The sequence below is a fragment of the Prionailurus bengalensis genome, chromosome C2 (assembly GCF_016509475.1).
Source record: "Prionailurus bengalensis isolate Pbe53 chromosome C2, Fcat_Pben_1.1_paternal_pri, whole genome shotgun sequence".
In the NCBI taxonomy this organism is placed as follows: domain Eukaryota; kingdom Metazoa; phylum Chordata; class Mammalia; order Carnivora; family Felidae; genus Prionailurus; species Prionailurus bengalensis.
The window spans coordinates 159,348,396-159,368,640 of record NC_057350.1 but is presented as its reverse complement, the minus strand read 5'-3'; the positions used below and the strand labels follow the sequence as shown (position 1 = coordinate 159,368,640).

Here is a 20,245-nt window from a genome sequence, read left to right as displayed (position 1 = left end):
TTTTAGAAGTATTTTTTCTTGTTCTGTGGAAAATGCCATTGGAATTTTGATAGGGATTGCATCAAATCTGTACATTGCTTCGGGTGGTATGGTCATTTTACCAATATTAATTCTTCCAATCCATGGGCACAGAATATCTTTCCATTTATTTGTGTCTTTAATTTCTTTCATCAATGTCTTATAGTTTTTTAAATTTTTTCAAATGTTTATCTTTGAGAGAGAGGGATAGACAGAACACGAGTGCAGAGGGGCAGAGAGAGAAAGAGAGAGAGAGGGAGAGAAAATCCAAAGCAGGCTCCAGGCTCTGAGCCATCGGCATAGACCCCGACACAGGGCTTGAACTCATGAACCATGAGATCATGACCTAAGCCGAAGTTGGATGCTTGACCAACTGAGCCACTCAGGCACCCCAATGTCTTACAGTTTTCAGTGTAACCTATAGTTTTTGGTTAAATTTATTCATAGGTATTTTACTCTTTTTGATGTGCCCATAAATGGGATTTTTTGGATTTCTTTTGTTAATAGCTATTATTATACAGAAACACAACAGATTTTTGAATATTAACTTTGTGTCCTGAAACTTTACTGAATCCATTTATTAGTTCTAACAGCTTTAGTGGTGGAGTCTTGAGGGTTTTCTATATATAATATCACGTCACCAGCAAATAGTGATGGTTTTACTTCTTCCTTTCCAATCTGGATATCTTTTATTTCTTTTTCTTGCCTAACTGTCCTTGTTAGGACTTCCAATGCTATGTCGAATAAAAGTAGGGACAGTGGGAATCCTTGTCTTGTTCTTGATCTCAGTGGAAAAGCTTTTAACCTTTCACTGTTGCATATGACATTAGCTGTGGGTTTGTCATATACAGTCTTGATTATGTTGAGGTACATTCTCTATCCACTTTGTTGAGTTTTTATCATCAATGGATGTTGAATTTTATCAAATGCTTTTCTGTATCTATTGAGATGATCATACATTTTTATCTTTCATTTTGTTAATGTGGCATATGACATTGATTTGATTTGCGGATGTTGAATAATCCTTGTATCTGTGGAGTAAATCCCACTTGATCATGGTGCACAATCCTTTTCACGTACTGTAGAATTCCTAAGGTTGAATTTGATTTTGTTGAAGGTTTCTGCACCTGTGTTTATTAGGGATCTTGGCCTGTAATTTTCGTTTTTTTGTGGTATCTGTGTCTGGTTTTAGTATCAGGCCTTGTAAAGTGAGTTTGGAACTGTTTCCTCCTCTTCAGTTATTGGAAAAAGTTTGTGAAGGAGGGTAGGTGTTAAATCTTTGAATGTCTGATAGAATTCACCAATGAAATCCAGTGGTCCTGGACTTTAATTTTTGGGAGGTTTTTGATTGCTGATTCAATCTCCTTACTAGTAATTATAATCATATTTTCTATTTCTTCATAATTCACTCTTGGAAAATTGTAACTTTCTAGGAATTTATCTATTTCTTCTAGGTTGTCCAAGTTTTTGGTCTATAATTCATAATTCATAGTGAACTATAGTTCCTAGTATTTCTGTGGTATCAGTTATAACTTCTTTTTCACTTCTGATTTTATTTGAGTCTTGTTTTTGTTGTTGTTGTTTCTAAGTCTGGCCAAAAGTCTTGTCAATTTTATCTTTTCAAAGAACCAGCTCTTGGTTCCACTGATCTTTTCTACTGTCTTTTTATTCTCTATTTCATTTATTCCATTCTGATCTTTATTATTTCCTTCCTCCTACTAACTTTTGGCTTTATTCTTTTTCTAGTTCTTTCTGATGTACCATTAAATTGAGATTTCTCCTGTTTCTGGAGGTAGGCCTGCATGCTATCAACCTCCCTTTCAGAACTGCTTTTACTTCACCCTGTAGATTTTTGTATGCCATATTTCCGTTTTCATTGGTCTAGGTATTTTTTTCTCTTTTGATTTATTCTATGATTCACCAATTGTTCAGTAGCATGTTGTTTATTCTCCACATATTTGTGATTTTTCTGATTTTCCTCTTGTAATTTATTTCTAGTTTCATACAATAGTGGTATGCTAGATGTGCTTGATATGCTTGATGGGATTTAAACCTTCTTGCATTTAATGAGACTTGCTTTGTGACCTAACACCTTATCTATTCTAGACAATATTCTGTGTGAACTTGAGAGGAATTTATATTCTGCTGCTTTTGGATGGAATGTTCCATATATATCTATTAAGTCCATCTGGTCTAAAATGTCATTTAAGGTTTATGTTTCCTTACTGATTTTCAGTTTTTTTTTTTTAATTAAAAGGATATTTTTAAATATTTATTTACTTCTCAGAGAGAGAGAGAGAGAGAGAGAGAGAGCGTGCAGGAGTGGAGGGGGGGAGCAGAGAGAGGGAGATACAGAATCCGAAGCAGGCTCCAGGCTTTGAGCTGTCAGCACAGAGCCCAATGTGGGGTTTGAACCCACAAACTGCGAGATCATGACCTGAGTGGAAGTCGGCTGTTTAGCCAACTGAGCCACTCAGGTGCCCCTGATTTTCAGTTTTGATGACTGATGCAAGTAAGATGTTAAAGTCCTCTACTATTATTGTATAGTATATACAATTATATTATATACTTTGACGCTCTTATGTTGGGTGCATACATATTTATAAATGTTATATTTTCTTGCTGGATTGACTACTTTATCATTATGTACTGCATCTCTTTGTCTTTAATTACACTCTCTTTTTTAAAGTCTATTTTGTTTGATACAAGTATAGCTGCACCAGCTTTTTGTTTCCATTTGCACTGAACATCTTTTTCCTTCCCTTTACTTTCAGCCTGCATGTGTTCCTACAGCTGAAATGAGTCTGGTAGGCTGTATATAGATGTTTTAGGAATTCAGTTTGAACATGTTAAGTTTTATATGTCTAATTGGACATCCAAGTGGAAAAATCCAGTAGACAACTAGACATAAAGGTCTGCAGTTCAGAAAGTTCAGGCTGCAGTTATAAATTTGAGCGTCTTAGCACACAGATGGCATTTAATTCAATGAGGTTGCATGAGACCACTTAAAGAGCAAATCTACATAGGAAAGAAGAACACATCATGGTCTAGGCTCTAGGTCATTCTAATATGTAGAGGTCAGGGAGATTAGGAGACACCAGCAACATTAGTTGGGAAGTTGCAGACAGAAAGGCAAAAAGTAAACCAGGCAAGTATGTTTACCCTGAAAGTCAGGGTTTCAAGGAAAGTGTGATCAACTGTGACAAATAATGATGACAGGTTAAGTAAGATTAAGACTGAGAAAATGTTCATTGGATTCGGCAACAAGGAGGTCAACCAGAGAGTTAAAGGATAATTCTGGTTGCAATAAAGGCAAATATCTTTGGAATGGGTTCAAGAGAACTGGAGGAGAGAAACTAGAAATAGTGGGTATAGATATGCCTTTTGAGAAATAGGGTGACAGCTGGAAAAAAAAAATGGGACTATGTAAAGGTTTTTGTTCTGTTTGAAAATGGGAGAACAGCATATTTATATATTGATGAGAATAATCCAACAATAAAAGAAGAATTACTGCAGTAATATTTTGAGAGAGAGAAGAGATGGACTTTAGCACATAAGTGGAAGGAATATCCTTGGCTAAATCACCTATTGTAATTGAAGAGAAGCTGGAGTTTGGGGAGCAGATGCAGGTTAAGTGGCTAATGTTTTGGTAAGGAATCAGGATGTTCTTTTCCAGTTACTTCAATTTTCTTGGAAAGTAGGAAACTAGGTTGTTAGCCATGAGGATGAAAGAGGAGGAATAATGAGAAAAAAGAAAGTATGAAATAGTTGCCTAGGAAGTCAAATGAATTACGCAAAAGGTCAGGACAATCATACACATTTTCTGGCAGAAAACAAGAACAAACTTTATATCCAAACTTTTCCCCATACCATATGCCAGTGGTATGTTCCGCCATCGTTCCAATATGCCTTCTGGATCTGTGGTTAAATAACTGCTGTGTGCATTCATAGCCCTTGAGCACTAGGATATTCTTAAATTTTAAAGATCAAGTGATATTCAGAACTTCGTGTTTAATGAGGCAGAAAAATAAGTAATAATTTAGAGACTTATGTAGGTTTGAGACCAACTTCAGGACACTAAAAAAAACAAACAAAAAAACTAAATAATAATTAAACACCTTATTTTCCCAGACATGTGAAACTTGTAAATAGTGTGCTTATGCAAAGCATCAAACAATATATCCTTAGGAGCAGAATGATGCAATTCTTTTCCTCAATAAAAAGGCGTTACACTTGTCACCTGACCACACTGTTATGATGAATTTCTGTATTATAACTATTTAGACCAAGAAATAAGAAAATGCAGAAGATTCCCACAGTATCTTTTCATCCAAGTCTGAACTGCTGACAGCATTGTTAAGATGAAATTCTGCATTACCACTGTTTAGACCAGGAAATAAGAAAATGCAAGAGTCTCTTGTACCTTTTCATCCAAGTCTGAACTTTTTATGTGTTCACTGAAGTCTTCCAGATTTTCACTTTCAGAGGTCTCATTAGTAATTTCCCCTAGGGAAATGTTTTCACCTTTGGAATCATGTTTTATCTCATTTGCTGAAAAGAAAGAATACTCAACTGTAGAAACTTCAAACAGTGAAATAACTAAGTTATTCAAAGATTGTTCTAAAAATGAGTTAGAATTCAGACTCTTTTAAAGTCCAATGTGACAAACATGAAGTAGTTTTCAGCAAACTATACAATTATTCCTCCCTCTTTCAAAATAACTCCATTATATTAGATATAAAAAGAATGGCACTAAGACAAACTGAGATATATCAAGATAAATTTAAGAATGTTTCTTGATTACATCCAGTTATTTTAAATATGTTTTTAAAACTTTAAAGTACAATTAACTTTCAAAATATTTCCTGTGAAGACCCAGGTATTCAAACTTATGATTAACTGTAAATTACAAAAAATTATAAAAAGGATTCAGATTTAAAATGTGATAAAGTTTAAATACATACTTCCATTTAAAAATAATGCCACAAAATTTCTAAGGTCAATGATCCTCTCTTTTGTAGGTAAAGCTGAACAAAGTTACTTACTAAATAATCAAATGGAAAATCTCTCAATCTCATCTGTCAACCAAGCAATAGAACTGAGGAAAACTGACAAACTATAAAACATGTTTTAACAAACTCTAGAATGAGAAGCTTCCTATTTTAATGAATTCATTTTGGTTAGGCCTGAATAGAGACACAAAATGATACTTCAATATACATATTTTGAAAACGTCAAATTTTACCTGCTGATAAGGAAGCACAGACCTCTGACTTCATCAATCCTGAATCCGGTACAAGAAGTTCTCTATTATAAAGCAAACAGAGCTTGAACATTATAAAGGATTCTACACAGATCCACTTCTCTAAACATTATATATTACCAGCTTTAGTAGCTGGTGAGGATCAGCTCAAGTTCTCCAAGGACAGAGTATTACACTGGAGGTTCAGAAACCCAGGACACCCAAGTAGATTCCTCATTTGTTTCTTTTAATCACACACATAAGCCACAACTGTTAGGGAGTGCTGCCATTCAAACTGCTACTCAGGGAGAACCCGATGACAGTTCTAACAGTTCTAAACTATTACACCCATACTAGAAGATGTTTAACTTCTACTCTGAAGTTTATGTATGTACAGCTTACTGCCAATGTAAAAAGGAAGACAGTTTGACAGCTGTTTGAATCTTTTTTTGTAGTCTCTAAAGACCACATATGGTCTAAAGGTTAAGGGTATAGAGATCAGAGTTAGATCAACCTAGGTTCAAATATCGTTCTGCCGCTTAACTGTGTCAACTATGGCAACATTATTTCTTTCAGTCTTACCATATCTGTAAAATGGGAATATCACCTATCCATGAGGTTACTGTGAGGATTAAATGAAGTGTTTTTAAAACCAATAGCATAGGGGCGCCTGGGTGGTGCAGTCGGTTAAGCGTCCGACTTCAGCCAGGTCACGATCTCACGGTCTGTGAGTTCGAGCCCCGCGTCAGGCTCTGGGCTGATGGCTAGGAGCCTGGAGCCTGTTTCCGATTCTGTGTCTCCCTCTCTCTCTGCCCCTCCCCGTTCATGCTCTGTCTCTCTCTGTCCCCAAAAAAATAAACGTTGGAAAAAAAAAAAAAAAAAAAAAAAAACCAATAGCATAGACTCAACAAATGAAAACTACATTTATATGAGCGACAAATGGCTAAACATTTCTCCATTTTTAAATATTTAGAAATATAAAAAAGAATAAAATATAATAAACGCCCATAATCCCACCATTTTTTTCATTTAATAAATTCGTTTTATTAAACCTAGCCTACAGCTCTACAACCGTTCACTGGTCCAAGATTACTTCCTACTCAAGAAAGAGAAAAACTAAACAAAGTATTTTATACATCATTCTTTAAAGTCTTTGGAAAACAGGAAGTATTTGCTCCCTGACATAAGACCTAAAACAACTGGAAACATATAGTTTAAAGAATGGAAAAAATAATAATATGAACAGAAGGCTCATACAATTTGACATCATGAGCAGAACACATCCCCAATCCTGCCCATTCATATCTGAGAACTGTCATGTCCTTCTCTGAAATAAGAAAGAAATCAGGTATCATTCTTAACTCCTACCTATGATTAATCAATCAGATTAATCAATCTTCACTTCCTAAATCTCTCCCAAATCCACATCCACTCCTGTTTGAAGTCATCATGTCCTTTGGCCTCATTATTACAATAGCTCCCCGCCACACCAGAGCTACAATGATTTTTAAAATGTAAATCTGGTCTATTTAAAAGTCCTTTGGGGCGCCTGGGTGGCGCAGTCGGTTAAGCGTCCGACTTCAGCCAGGTCACGATCTCGCGGTCCGTGAGTTCGAGCCCCGCGTCGGGCTCTGGGCTGATGGCTCAGAGCCTGGAGCCTGTTTCCGATTCTGTGTCTCCCTCTCTCTCTGCCCCTCCCCCGTTCATGCTCTGTCTCTCTCTGTCCCAAAAATAAATAAACGAAGAAAAAAAATTTAAAAAAAATAAAATAAAATAAAAGTCCTTTGGTGAATCCCTATATGCTGTTAGGATAAAGTTCAAACTCACCATGACTTCCAGTTTATCTAGGGTGGTCTATTTAGTCCTGTTGTCTTGGCTTAAATTATTAAAAGCTCCTCACTTCACTCTCAAAAGTTTTGCAGTTCAGAAGACAGATTCTATGGTCATCCTATTTGTAAAGGATGTAATGTAATGACTGAGCTTTCTGCACATTTTGTAGCTTTATTTCTTGCCATATGAACCCTAAGCCATGGAACATTACCTCTGTTTCTCAGTTGTGGCATACCTTTCCCTGTGGGCCTTTATACAGGCTATTACTCCTATAACAAAATTCTATTTACTTTTCTTCACCAACTGGCTAATTCTTGGTAATTCCTTTAGTGTTCATCTTAAATACCATCTTGAAAGGAAGTCCTTAACATCTCACACTTCTATTATAGTTTACTGTACTTGCTTAAATATCTGCCTCTCTTGGTGGATCAAAAGCTTAGGGAGGACAAGGCCCAGATGCGTCTTGTTGCCCTCCATATATACTCAGCACCTGACATCTTCGTAGCCAGGCACCACAGGGAGACCCAAATGAAGATGCCTCTCTTCTGTCTAGGAACTCCCAGTATATGGGAGGCTCACATACAAGCAGACATAATACACTGAGATAAGTGCCAAGAAAACTGCTAGAACAAATTCCTAGAGTACCATCTCAGATGAGACTTGAAGGATAGCTGAATAAAAAGAAAGGGACTTGCAGATAAAGTAACATAATGCAAAAGGACTCAAGTACATGACATACTGTAGAAACCACGGGCTGCTTGCTGTGCATATCTGTTATTACCCTTTTCCCCCCCTCCCCCCCGCCCCCCAAAACCATATTTGTCAAAGAGAGAATGGATGCAATCCACTAAAGAGCCTTAAAAAGACATGCCAAGCAATTTAGACTCTATCCTCAGGTGGGCAGAAAGCCACTGAAGCAATGTAAGCAGTCACTAGCAGATCAATTTCTATTACAGACTATCACTACGGAGGAGGATAAACAGAGAGTTCAGGGAGAATTAGCCAGGAGCTCATTACAATAATCTAGGAGAAAGATGAATAAGATAGCAGCAGTGAGAAATGAGAGGAAGGAAAAACTGTGAGAGATTAAAGTAATAGCATGAATACGATTAAGTGACTCAATAAATACACAAGAACTGAAGGATGTTTTTGCAGTTTCTAATTATCCTGAAAGTTACATTCTCACATAGGTATAGCTCCAGACACATAGGAGGTTATATCTGCAAACAAAACAAAAACCATAAACAGGCTATAATATAGCAAGTATACTGCTTCAATTTCAATTTCAAAGTACTATATTAAAATAGTATTTTTAATATTGCTGGTATAGTTTATAAACATGAGAAACTTTTTACTATGAATAAGTAGCTCACAGGAAGGTAAAATTGTACATGCTGCTCTTGTTAGAAGTAATTTAATTTTGTTTTGAAGATGAGAAACACAAAGAAATTAAATTCATCTAAACTAAAAAAAATAATAAAGGGGGCGCCTGGGTGGCGCAGTCGGTTAAGCGTCCGACTTCAGCCAGGTCACGATCTTGCGGTCCGTGAGTTCGAGCCCCGCGTCGGGCTCTGGGCTGATGGCTCAGAGCCTGGAGCCTGTTTCCGATTCTGTGTCTCCCTCTCTCTCTGCCCTTCCCCCGTTCAGGCTCTGTCTCTCTCTGTCCCAAAAATAAATAAACTTTGAAAAAAAAATAATAAAGCAACACTGTAATGCACATAAATATTTTACAGTTTTGTACTGCTGTAATGAAAAGGTACAGCTCTCCCTTGATGGAGTGGGAAGGTTCAAAAATGAAGGGGAGGATGAGGAAAGGAGAGAAACGAACAGACCTGAGTGAAGCTATAGAAGTACAGAGAAGCAAAAGAGATTTGAGCAACAAGGAGAGGGGAGGAGAGGGGAGTAAAAGAGGTTTCTGAAGAACGACACGGATTACATCAAGTTTATCCTCCAACCACAGCATTTTGTAAGGGAGTGATGAAGTTTAATGGGTTCCACCCAGGACTTGTTTTTTTTTTTTTTTTTTTATAAAACACAATTTAATACAAAATATGATACTACATCTCTTATAGTAGGGAAAATATTGTTTTTATAAATCTGTTTCACACACTCACAAGTACGTACTGGATTGTAATGCAAAACGTACCTTTGCTATGGGTAACTGACAAAAAGTTGAGCAGGACTGCTCTAGAATTATTACTACCAGAACAAGTCTGAAAACTAGGCCCAAGAAAAATTCAAAATGTTATTGCTTTCTTCTGAGATGTTAACTAGCTGACTTGAGGTCAGTGTTCACTTATTTACACATTCACATACTGCTTCTAAATAGGGCTGCTACAAATTTACTGAGGCAATTATTCTGTAGATAGCAGTGGCCAAAAGCAGAGAAATATTATAGTATCCACTTCATTGGGCCAGAGGTTGCCTGGCCTGATGCCCTGGTGTGAGGTGCTAGGTCTCTTGCTACTACAAATGAGTATTCCATAAAGTACAATATCATATATTCTGGCAAAGACAAAAAAAAAAACAATGGTTTATGTGACCCAAAAGAGAAAAAAGTAAAAGTAAGAATGACACTTCTTCAAACTGCCCCACCGCCACTTTAGAGAGGAAATGACGGAGAAAAGAGATCAAAGGTAGATTAATGTTCTGTGGCAATCTGTAGAGTAATCAAATTAAAGTCTTACAAATAACCAAAATGGCCCTGTTCTAGCAGGCTGTTTTGGGCTGAGGAGCAAACTTCAGAGCAAGCTACCCTGGGTTCAGATCCAGGCCTTACTAACTTACTAGCTGTGTGTCCTTTGGAAAATTAAACACTTTGATTCAATTTTAAGGAGGGCTAGTTTTAGAGAAACTGAACAGACATTTTTCCTAAGAAGACTCAGAGATGGCCAATGAACACATGAAAAGATGCTCAATACCACTAATCATCAGAAAGATGCAAATCAAAATCACTTCATACCTGTCAGAATGGCTAAAATAAGTAACACAAGAAATAACAAGTGTTAGTGAGGATGTAGAGAAAAAGGAACGCTTGTACAATGTTGGTGCAACCACTGCGGAAAATAGTATGGAGGTTCCTCAAAAAATTAAAAATAGAAGTACATTATGACTCAATAATTGTACTACTGAAAGAAAATGAAAATACCAATATATGCACCTCTGTTTACTGCAGCATTACTTACATTAGCCAAGATAAGGAAGCACCCTAAGTGTCCATCGATAGATGAATGGATAAAGATGTAGTGTATACACACAGGAATATTACATAGCACTAAAAAAAAAAAAAAAAAAGGAAGAGGTCATACTATTTGCAACAACATGGATGGACCTACAGGGTATTATGCTAAATGAAATCAGTCAGACTGAGGAAGACAAATACTATATGATTTCACTCATATGTGGAATCTAAAAAACAAATGAATAAACAAAAAGCAGAATGAAACCTATAAAGAATGAACTGATGATTGCTACAAGGAAGGGAGGTATGGGAATGGAAAAAGTGGGTTAAGGAGAATAGGAGATACAGGATTCTAGTTATGGAGTGAAAAATTCATGGGAAGAAAAGGCACAGCAAAGGAAATATAGTCAATGATATTGTAATACTATTGTAAGGTGACAGACGGTAGTTAAACTTGTGGTGAGCATAGCATAAGGTACAGAGATAGTGAGTCACTACACTGTATACCTGAAACTAATACAACATTGTATGTCAACTGGACTTAAAAAAGAATTAAAATAAAAAGGGCCAGTTTCAACCTCAGAATTATTCTACTAAAAAAAATAATGTAAGTGATGTATCTAGCACAGGGCAGACACCAAATATCAGTTCTGATAATTCAGTGTAAAATTTTGCACTATAGATTGTCTCAGATATTCAGTGGAAAGGCAGAATGGAGCAAGGTAAGCTTCCCAAAAGGCTACAGAATCTAAATATACAGGGAGAGAAAGAATGTCTTCTAAATCATCTGAACAACCTTGGTGCCAGGCATTTTTCCCTCTAGAAGTTTGTGTTTATTATTACCAGCTCCAGAAGGTACAATGCTCTTTATGGATTTAAATCCAATTTGCAAAGGTGGTGTAACTGGTCCTCATTGATCACCAGCATTAGTCCTGTCCTGGTGACTTCAATTTCTGATGCTCAACTTTCCAACCATCTTAATCTGGCATCACCCTATTTATCCAGTTTTATTTCCCAGTACTCATCAACACCTATTTGCTTTAGAAAGAAAGGATTCACTGTCTTCATTTACATATATTCTAATCTAGATGCTTGAGGCACAGCCTACTATGATAGAAATTTAAAGTTTAATTCTCTCCCTTCCCTCAAAGTATGAGGGACTGGGCTTGCAAAGGTAAATGAGACATGGAAACCTCCTACCCTCAAGAAGTCCAACAGTTTAATAGGCAAGAGACATGTAAGTTATTACTATCATAACATCAGTGCCGTAATTGTGATAGGAAAAGGTGCTATGGGAACAGAAAGGGCTCCTAACTCTGCCTAAAAGAGTCAGGAAATGCTTCATAATCTGCCCTCTACAACCATATTCATATTTACCTTTACCTTATGCCTACCTTTTCTTCATTAATTTTCTTCCCCCACCAATTTTTTTTTCCTTCTTCCCCTTTGTTAAATCTAAATCAATCCAAATTTCAAGGATCAGTACAAATTCTGACTTTTCCAAGATACCTTTTCATCCCTCTTTTCTAAACTACTAGCATTCTTAGTACTTCAGTTTATGTATTTTTGTTTCAGGCACATTGATTTTTCCTTCATACCTACACAGCAATTCCCTCGAATGCTTGGCAGATTCTTAAAATCTCAATGATCCACTGTATAATATCACTCAACTTATATTTTAGAATATAATAAAATTATGATTGAAGATAATCCTACGTTCAAGGTCAGCACTATTATAGACAATCTCAGGCTAATGTATTTACAGGCTAATTCAAAAGTTTTATCATTGTCAAAAATTATGCATTACCAAGCTCATCAGTTCAAGTGTTAGTGGATTAGTTCCAATATGCTTCTGATAATTTGGGTTTTAATATGAACTCTATCCATGGTAGAGATCAAAAATGAATAAGCATTCTAACATAACTTACACATCTTACAAATTCTCCCTAACCAAGTCTGAGAACACTTCCTCCAACAACTGAATCAATTCAGGCTTGACTATGTTTTAACAGTAAGAAGCAGTCCAGAGCTTCTGACAGTATCTGCCTTAACCCTCCCATACTTTTTTTTTTAATTATTTAAAAAAAAACCCTTTTTTTAGTGTTTCTTTTTTGAGAGACAGAGTAAGAGTGGGAGAGGGGCAGAGAGAGAAAGGGAGACACAGAATCTGAAGCAAACTCCAGCCTCTGAGCTGTCAGCACAGCAGCGCCTGACACAAGGCTTGAACCCATGAATCACGAGATCATTACCTGAGCCGAAGTTGGCCACTTAACTGACTGAGCCAGTCAGACGCCCCCTAACCCTCCCATCCTTAAGTTCTGTTCCTGTAAAATACAAACACGGTCTAACAGGCTTCAACCTCTTAGTGTCTTAGAGGAAAAAGTAGTATATGAACCAGCAACTGGTTGATAAAAGGGACAGTTTTGAAATTTGAAATTATAAGCTTCATTTAGTTCTAGAATCATTAACAACTTTCTGTCCAACTATTAGCAGACCCTCTGTTTATCATACCTCCATTTTTCCCCGTTAAGGTTGATCCTAGCACTGTGGATGATTATAAAACGGGTATTTCTATTGCAGAAAAAATATTAAAATAACTACTGAGGGGACACCCGGGTGGCTCAGTTAGTTGAGTGTCTGACTCTTGATATCAGCTCAAGTCATGATCCCAGTGTCATGGGAATGAGCCACAAGTTCGGGTTTGCACTGAGCATGAAGCCTGCTTAAGATTTGCTCTCCTGAGCCAAAGCATAAGAGACTGTTAAAAACTGAGAACAAACTGAGGGTTGATGGGGGGTGGGAGGGAGGGGAGGGTGGGTGATGGGTATTGAGGAGGGCACCTTTTGGGATTAGCACTGGGTGTTGTATGGAAACCAATTCGACAATAAATTTCATATATTGAAAAAAAAATAATAAAAAATAAAAAAAAAAAACTTGGAAGAAAAAAAAAAAGATTTGCTCTCCCTCTCTCTCTCTCTCTCTCTTTCCTTGTCTCTCTCTTTCTCCCTCCCTCTGCCCCTCTCCCCGGCTCACACTTTCTCTAAAAAAGTAAAATCAAATAAAAAAAAATACAATACAATGCAATAAATAACAACTGAGGAAATTTTCAAGTTTACTTGAAGACCAAAATTTCAGAAGGAGATATGAAAAAAAAAAGCCAATGAAAGTATAATTGGCACTTCTGATATAAAGGGAAATGAGGTTCAAAGACAATCAGAAAAATTATCTGAAGTAAATTTGATACTGCAAACCAAAACGGTTCACCTTGTCCAGGAAAAACTGACACATAATTACCAATCCCAAGACAGAAAGTAAGAGAAACAACTGATAGCTGATAGGAGGAAGACAGGTGGAAAGGGAGAAGGAGGAGTGGGGGGAGGGCTAGGAGGAAAAGGCAGCAGTGGCAGTTGAGAGAGGAATGATGGGAGAATTAGCTTTGGCTTCAGACTTCACAACGAAGTCAGAAAGCAGGCTGGAATGACCATACAGTTGTAAAAAGGAAAAACATCAACTGAAAATTTTATACCCAATTTGCCTACACAACAGTTGTTCTTATGTATCCAAGATCTTAAAGAACACAGCAATCATGAACTCTTCTTGAAAAAAACTGCTCTGAAATCTATCCAACTAAGAAATGAATCAAAATAGCCAAAGCAGAGGAAAGCACAAAGCATAATGGTAGGGACTGAATCAATTTAAATATATAACTAAGAGAGTCTTTGGGAATTCAGATTATTGAAGAGAATGTAAATGACACAAAACTTAACAATATAAAACATTTTTTTAAAACACAAAAGTTGGGGGCAACACTGGTAGAAAAGCCAAAGTGTACAGTTATGCTCATCTTTCATGTTTGGAAAGCAAATGCTGCTGTCTGAAGTTAGAACATAATTTTTAAAAGTCATGATAAAATTCAAGCTATTAAATAACATTTCTTAACTTTAGAGAGAGACTTTTCGAAACTAATCTCTTGTGATACAGAAGTATATTGTTTCAGCAATCCCTTTAGTTTCATTTTAGTTCCCCTTCCCCTCAATCGAGAATAAATAAAATTAAATATTTTTACTAAAAAATAACAATATAATTTTTCTAAAATATGTCTATGTATATGCCTAAATAGATGTCTGAAATGATGATTACAAATTGTTAGCAATTGATTTGTTATTTTGGATGGTAGGATTACCCCCCTTTTATACTTTTAATGTAATGAACATGTATCACTTTTTTCAAAATCAGCCATTATTCTAAAAAAAAAAGAATAAAAAACAAACTTCCTAACAATTCACATTTCTTTCTACCTTTGGTGGTAGCTTACTGTCAACATCTCATTAGCTAACGGAGATGTCTGCTCTATTTAAATGCAGGATTTGCTCTAATTTCCCTTTGTATTCCTCAAAAGAAGTGTGGTATACCAAAAGTTAAAATCACCTTCATTAACTACCTCCTTTTGAACCCTTACTCCTCACTCAGTGCCATGCTAAAACCAAAATCTCCTCTTTGATTTAACCCACACAATCCAGAAGCAAGTATCTTCCCCTTTAACAGATAAGGTAAAATAATTTGCCTAAAAGGTCCCATAGCTGATAGGTGGCAAGAAGATTAAAAAACAATAAAGACTATAAAGGTCAAGTTCTCAATCATTGAATTTTTTCTTTTTTTAGCACTAATTCTAAAGTAAGACAGGCCTCAGTTCATAGCCAGATGTTATTAGCAGTGTGACCCTAGACAAATGACAACTTGTCGTCTTTATTTTTCCATCTTTGAAATGGGCAAACTATCATCCTATCTCATTATACTGCTAAAAATACATAATAAAGCTTAGTCTTCCATTTGGCAAACAGAAAGTACTCGATTTGATAAGTTAAAAGTTCTCGAGGGGCACCTGGGTGGCTCAGTTGGTTGGGCGACCGAGTTTGGCTCAGGTCATGATCTCACAGTTTGTGAGTTCGAGCCCCGCGCTGGGCTCTGTACTGACAGCTCGGAGCCTGGAGCATGCTTCGGATTCTGTCTCCCCCCTCTCTCTAACCCTCCCCTGCTCATGCTCTGTGTTCTGTCTCTCAATAATAAACATTAAAAAAAATTTTTTTTAAAAGTTCTTGAAACACTAAAAACATCAAGAATGTATCACAAAAATAACTAAGTAAAATGTATAAATACCAAAGAGATTTAAGTAATGTAACACTGAATCTTAGTGGAAAGGGTTTTCATGTTTCCTTTTGAGTCTGTTCACAAAACATTGCATTATTCAAGTGTTGTAACATATAGATTAGAGCTTGAAGAATCATAAAAGCTTAGTAAAATATGACATAACATAAAATAAAATTTGGATCAACCAGAATAGATCAAATTCCTGAGCATGAAGGTTACTACTTGGTTCCATTTACAGTTGCCTTAGGCAAAATTGCCCTCTTTGGGGGCTAAACCATCATTTAAAACCATCACCTTAAAAGTAGAACCATCAGAAAAATTTTACGCCATTTTCTTCTGAAAAGTGGTTTAACTTTTGATTCTACTCTCAAGTCCTAAATATGTCAAATAAACCTTTCCAAGGTTTCTGTGTTCCTTGAAAAATGAATTTTTTATCTAACAAGGAAGACACAGAAAATGGGTTAAAATATACAGTACTGTTCTTAGTAACTTGGCTGAAATAAAAGTATATCTGCATATTTGTAATAATTTAAGAACATAGGAAAATAAATTTAATTGGCTTTTGAAAGCATCAGTGTCAGTAATTTACAAATCACCATTTTAAATTCTGAACTGCTAATGTGCCCATAATATTCAAAATAGAATTGCTTTATTTTGACTCTAAATTTTAGCATAATGACATTTCCAGGTTTCAGCAGTAATGTGTTGTATTACATTTAGTAAATAACTGTATTAAAAACATAATGGAGTTTCAATGATCACTGAATAAATCAGTGATACCTAAGAGCAGAAAGTGCTTTTGAAACCCCCAACAATAATCTGCACCAAAAGGCATACTTTAACATGCATACCTCAAGTCATCGCTTGTTTCTTTTTTTTCTGGAAGTTCCACGTGCTTAGAGTCTGTTGATTGGTGCTCTTCAGCAACAATGGGCTCCTGGCTTATCATAGGGACCTCTGAAGTAAATGAGAGCTCCCCTTCATTAGAGACCCCAAAGAGATCTGGGTCATCTTGAATGACATCAATTAAGAGGACATCATCTTCATATGCTTTCAGAATATCTGGAAACCCCATTTTAATTTCTGAAAAGTTCTTAGTCATTTCTCTACCACTAACTTCAGAGAAAACTGGTTTGAATGTTTCTTGTTTATTAGAGAAGGCACAACTTTTCTCCATACACCCAAGATCACAAGAAAAACTATTTCTTTCAATTGTGAGAGAAACAGCTTCCTTATTAGAAATAATATTGCCTGGTTCAGAGATGCAGTTAGATGGTTTAGTATCATTGCTTTCCTTTAAAAAGTTTGGAGAAACACCACAGGAATTCTTACACATGCATGAGTCAGAATCAGCTTGCACTGGAGTTACACTATTTTGTATACTCAAAGACTGAGGTCCCGATGTTACTGTGGAGACATTTTCTTTACTCCTACTTTGTCTTACCTCTGCTCCAGATAAATTGTCAAGAAGTTCTAGGGGACTATATGCATCTCTCTCTGATGACCTGGCATTTATTTCTTTTCTTTTTTCTGTTTTATTCTTAAGTAATGGAATTTTAAAATTAGTCAGTCTTCCTGTGTTCAATATTTTAACCAAGTCTGGAACCACAAGTGTTTGCTTAGCAATGCATGCTTTTCGATGAATCGTTTTGCCTAGAGAGTTATTTGCTTCCTGGCCATCCTGTGAAGCCACTGTCAAATTAAGTTTTGTTAAATTCCCTCTATCTTTTTTTTTACTTCCTGTTAAGTTCTGAGTCACATTAGTTAGCGGAGTATCTTCATCAGTATTAGAAACTACCTCTGACCCACTTCTGCTCCATTCCTCTGACTTCATCTTTTTACCATCATCAATTGTAGGTTCCTTTATAATCGTCAAAGTAGGCTCTACTGCAGAGACTGAAGACAAACAATTTAAATTAGAATTCAATTTTTCTTTGCTTGAAGATTCACCATTTGTTTTTGTTATGGTACTCTGTAATGATAATTTAGAATCAATTAAGTGAGTTTGATTTGTTTGGTGTTTAAGAAAATCATCTTGCCTAAAACTTTGCTGAGACCCAGGAAGAAAGTTATTTGAATCTGGCAAGGAAGACTTTTTCCAACACTGGGCAGATATTCTAGCACATGAATAACAAGGCCAAGTTCTTTTACCAGTCATCGGTATTGTTCTGTGACAGCCTGACTTCGATTCTTCAGCTTCATTTCTCAAGTCTTCCTGTGAAGATCTCTTTTCAGTAAGATGGCAATCACTAGATAATTTCACTACTGAGCTTTGCATTGACTTAAAATACTCTTCCGGCTCCATGCCTTTAAATCCTAAGGGCTCTGGAGTGTTCTTTGTTTCTTCTTCCACAAGTGGCTCAAGGGTTTTCTGAAACATAGCATTTACATGATGTTCAGGACTTGGTTTTTTTCCTATTTCTGGAAGACTTAATAAATGATCCATTGGGGAGAGTGTATTATGGTTTACTTTTCTCAAAACTTTTAAAGGACTTTTTTTAGCCTCTAAAGTCTCTGCTCCTTTGCCCTCAGCACCTGTTTGGTTGTCTTGTAACACCAATTCAGATTTGTTATACACATTACAGCAGTTCATCTCAATAACCATTTCATCTCCTTTTTCAGACACTTTCATCCTTTTCCTGGGTTTTCTCCCAATATTGTTCTCCTCTATTGAATATTTATTTTTTTCATTTTGAAGGCAGGAAAGCAAGCCATTAATTTTACTTTGGTGTAAATCAGCTTCTTCAAATAATAACCTATTTACTCCCATTAAGTTTTCTTCAGTCTGTAAGAGCTGGGGAATATTATTTGTGTCACTCTTATCTGCAAGACTCCTGAGGTTTTCTTTCTTTAACTTCGAGGAATTTTCTGGAACGTGCATACATCCACCATGAGGTTTATATGCAAGGTTATTTCCATCATTACAACCCTTGGAATGGGGGAAAAAGTTGTAATCATGTAATTTTAAAATGGAATTATTTTCTACTCCAGGTGACAAGCTGTTACAAGAATATTTTGGAGTATTCTTGTACAGTTCATCTTGAAATTCAACCTTAATATTTTGTGTGGCCTTACTGTCAGTTATTTTGAGAGGTGAGCTCTCTAAGCTTTTAAGTTTTTTAATTTGAATTCTTCTTTTAATACCTTCTACCAAACTCTCCTTACCCAAAGACTGCAAGAAAGCCATACTTTGAAATTCACTGCACTCCACTGTTTGGAAAGATTCCAAACTGGTTAATGATTCCTTTCTTACCAGGTCAATCCCTGGCTGTGGATCATGACTTGAAGCTTCAGTGACTTTTCTTTTTTCCTTGGCTGATCAAAACAACAAAACATACCAGAAAAGATGTTTATATTGAGGAGGAAAAAGCAACACCACTTAAAATAAAAAACTGTGAAGCCATCCACATTTATTTCCCTGAATAGCTAGCTGTATGGGAATATACTTCTGTTTTCAAATGAAAAACCTAATTTCCGCTAAGGAACTCCATACAAACCCGTATAAATTCCAAACCAGCTGAATAATCGCTAGCATCAACATCACTTCACAGTAGCCAAAATGGACCACTGATAGGAATTCCTCTGAAAGTAATTCTGACCGAGGGCTTCCGGTCAATCACGTGCATCGGTAAAGCTCAATGCAAATTCAAGCTACACACTAGTGTGAAACAACAGGGGGGCAGGCTGAGATGCAAACGCTAGAATGCGAGTGATCTAGGAGGCCTCTCTTACTGGTCCTCCCGGCTGCAAGGGGAGCTCCGCCTCCTTCGCTGCTTCTAAGCCCTGGGGGTCTGACGGGCCCGAAGCCCCCCCCACCCCCGCCTACCCTGGCCCTTCTCCCGCCGCCGCCTCACGGCGGCCTTCCCAGTCCCATACGCCTCACCCTCACCCGACTTGTCACTTTCCACCTCTTCTCTCCCAGACGCTCGGGCCACCATTCTCCTCTTCTGCCTGCTCTCCTCGCGTCCCGTGGCCTCAGGCCCACAACTTCCCGCTTCGCCTGGCCCTGGCCGCCGGCCTCGCTTCCTCAGGCCTCGCGAGTCGCCTTCACGCCCGGGGGCCGCCGCGGGGCCCGAGGGCAGCGGCGGCCGCATCCGCCCTAGGCGGCCAGCCCAGTCCACGGCCAAGGCCCACCGAGGCCTGCCGCACCCACTCACAGGAGCCCACCAGCCGCGCGAAGGCCGCTCCCGCCACGGAGCTCCTACCGCCCTCAGCCCCGCTCCGTGCCGCCTGCAGTCTGGATCCGGGGGCGGAGGCGGAAGCGGAAGTGGGGCCCGCGCTACCCCCTGGGCAGGACGGGCGGGGCCCAACGGGCGGAAGTGCCCCAAGCAGGTGCGGGCTACGCATGAGGGCCTCATTGCTTGGGTCTGTGGCCCGAGTCGCCTTCCTAGGCCGGAACCTCCAGCAGCCACTGGGGGCCCTTTCTCTCACGTGCTGCCCCCTCCTGCCTAGCCACTGGCAAAGATGAGTGTCAGCCAGTGGCTTCTAACCGTCCCGTCCTCTGGGGTCCCGTTCCTTCAGCCTTCACAATATAATCACCCACATACCGTATAGACACCTCAAGCTCCAGATGTGCAAAACTGAGCTTAATCCTTCCTCGACAAGCTTCCTCCTCCTGTGTTGGTGGATGTGCCACTGTCCACCCATTTGTGTAAGCCAAGAATCTAGAAACGATCAGAGACCACTTCTTTCCACTTCATTCGCCACAGCCACATTCATTACATCTGCTTGATTCTACTTCCTGTGTTTGTCAGCCACTCTCTGCTCTTTGCCATTACTTTGGGCCTGGCTCTCAGAATTTGACCTACAGCATCAGCCTCCTAAAT

General features: G+C 37.8%; 1 protein-coding gene across 1 annotated transcript in view; it reads right to left on the bottom strand.

Moving 5' to 3' along the window:
* Positions 1–19,652, bottom strand: part of TOPAZ1 (testis and ovary specific TOPAZ 1) — a 103,122-nt gene extending 83,470 nt beyond the window's left edge. The window contains exons 1-4 of the mRNA XM_043595927.1: positions 19,309–19,652; positions 16,271–18,734; positions 5,264–5,325; positions 4,442–4,569 (exon numbers count right to left, since the gene is read on the bottom strand). Of these exons, the coding sequence (XP_043451862.1) occupies positions 4,442–4,569; positions 5,264–5,325; positions 16,271–18,734; positions 19,309–19,513 (2,859 nt within the window). The 5' untranslated portion in view covers positions 19,514–19,652. The remainder of the gene's footprint in view (positions 1–4,441; positions 4,570–5,263; positions 5,326–16,270; positions 18,735–19,308) is intronic.
* Between the last annotated feature and the right edge of the window lie 593 nt (positions 19,653–20,245).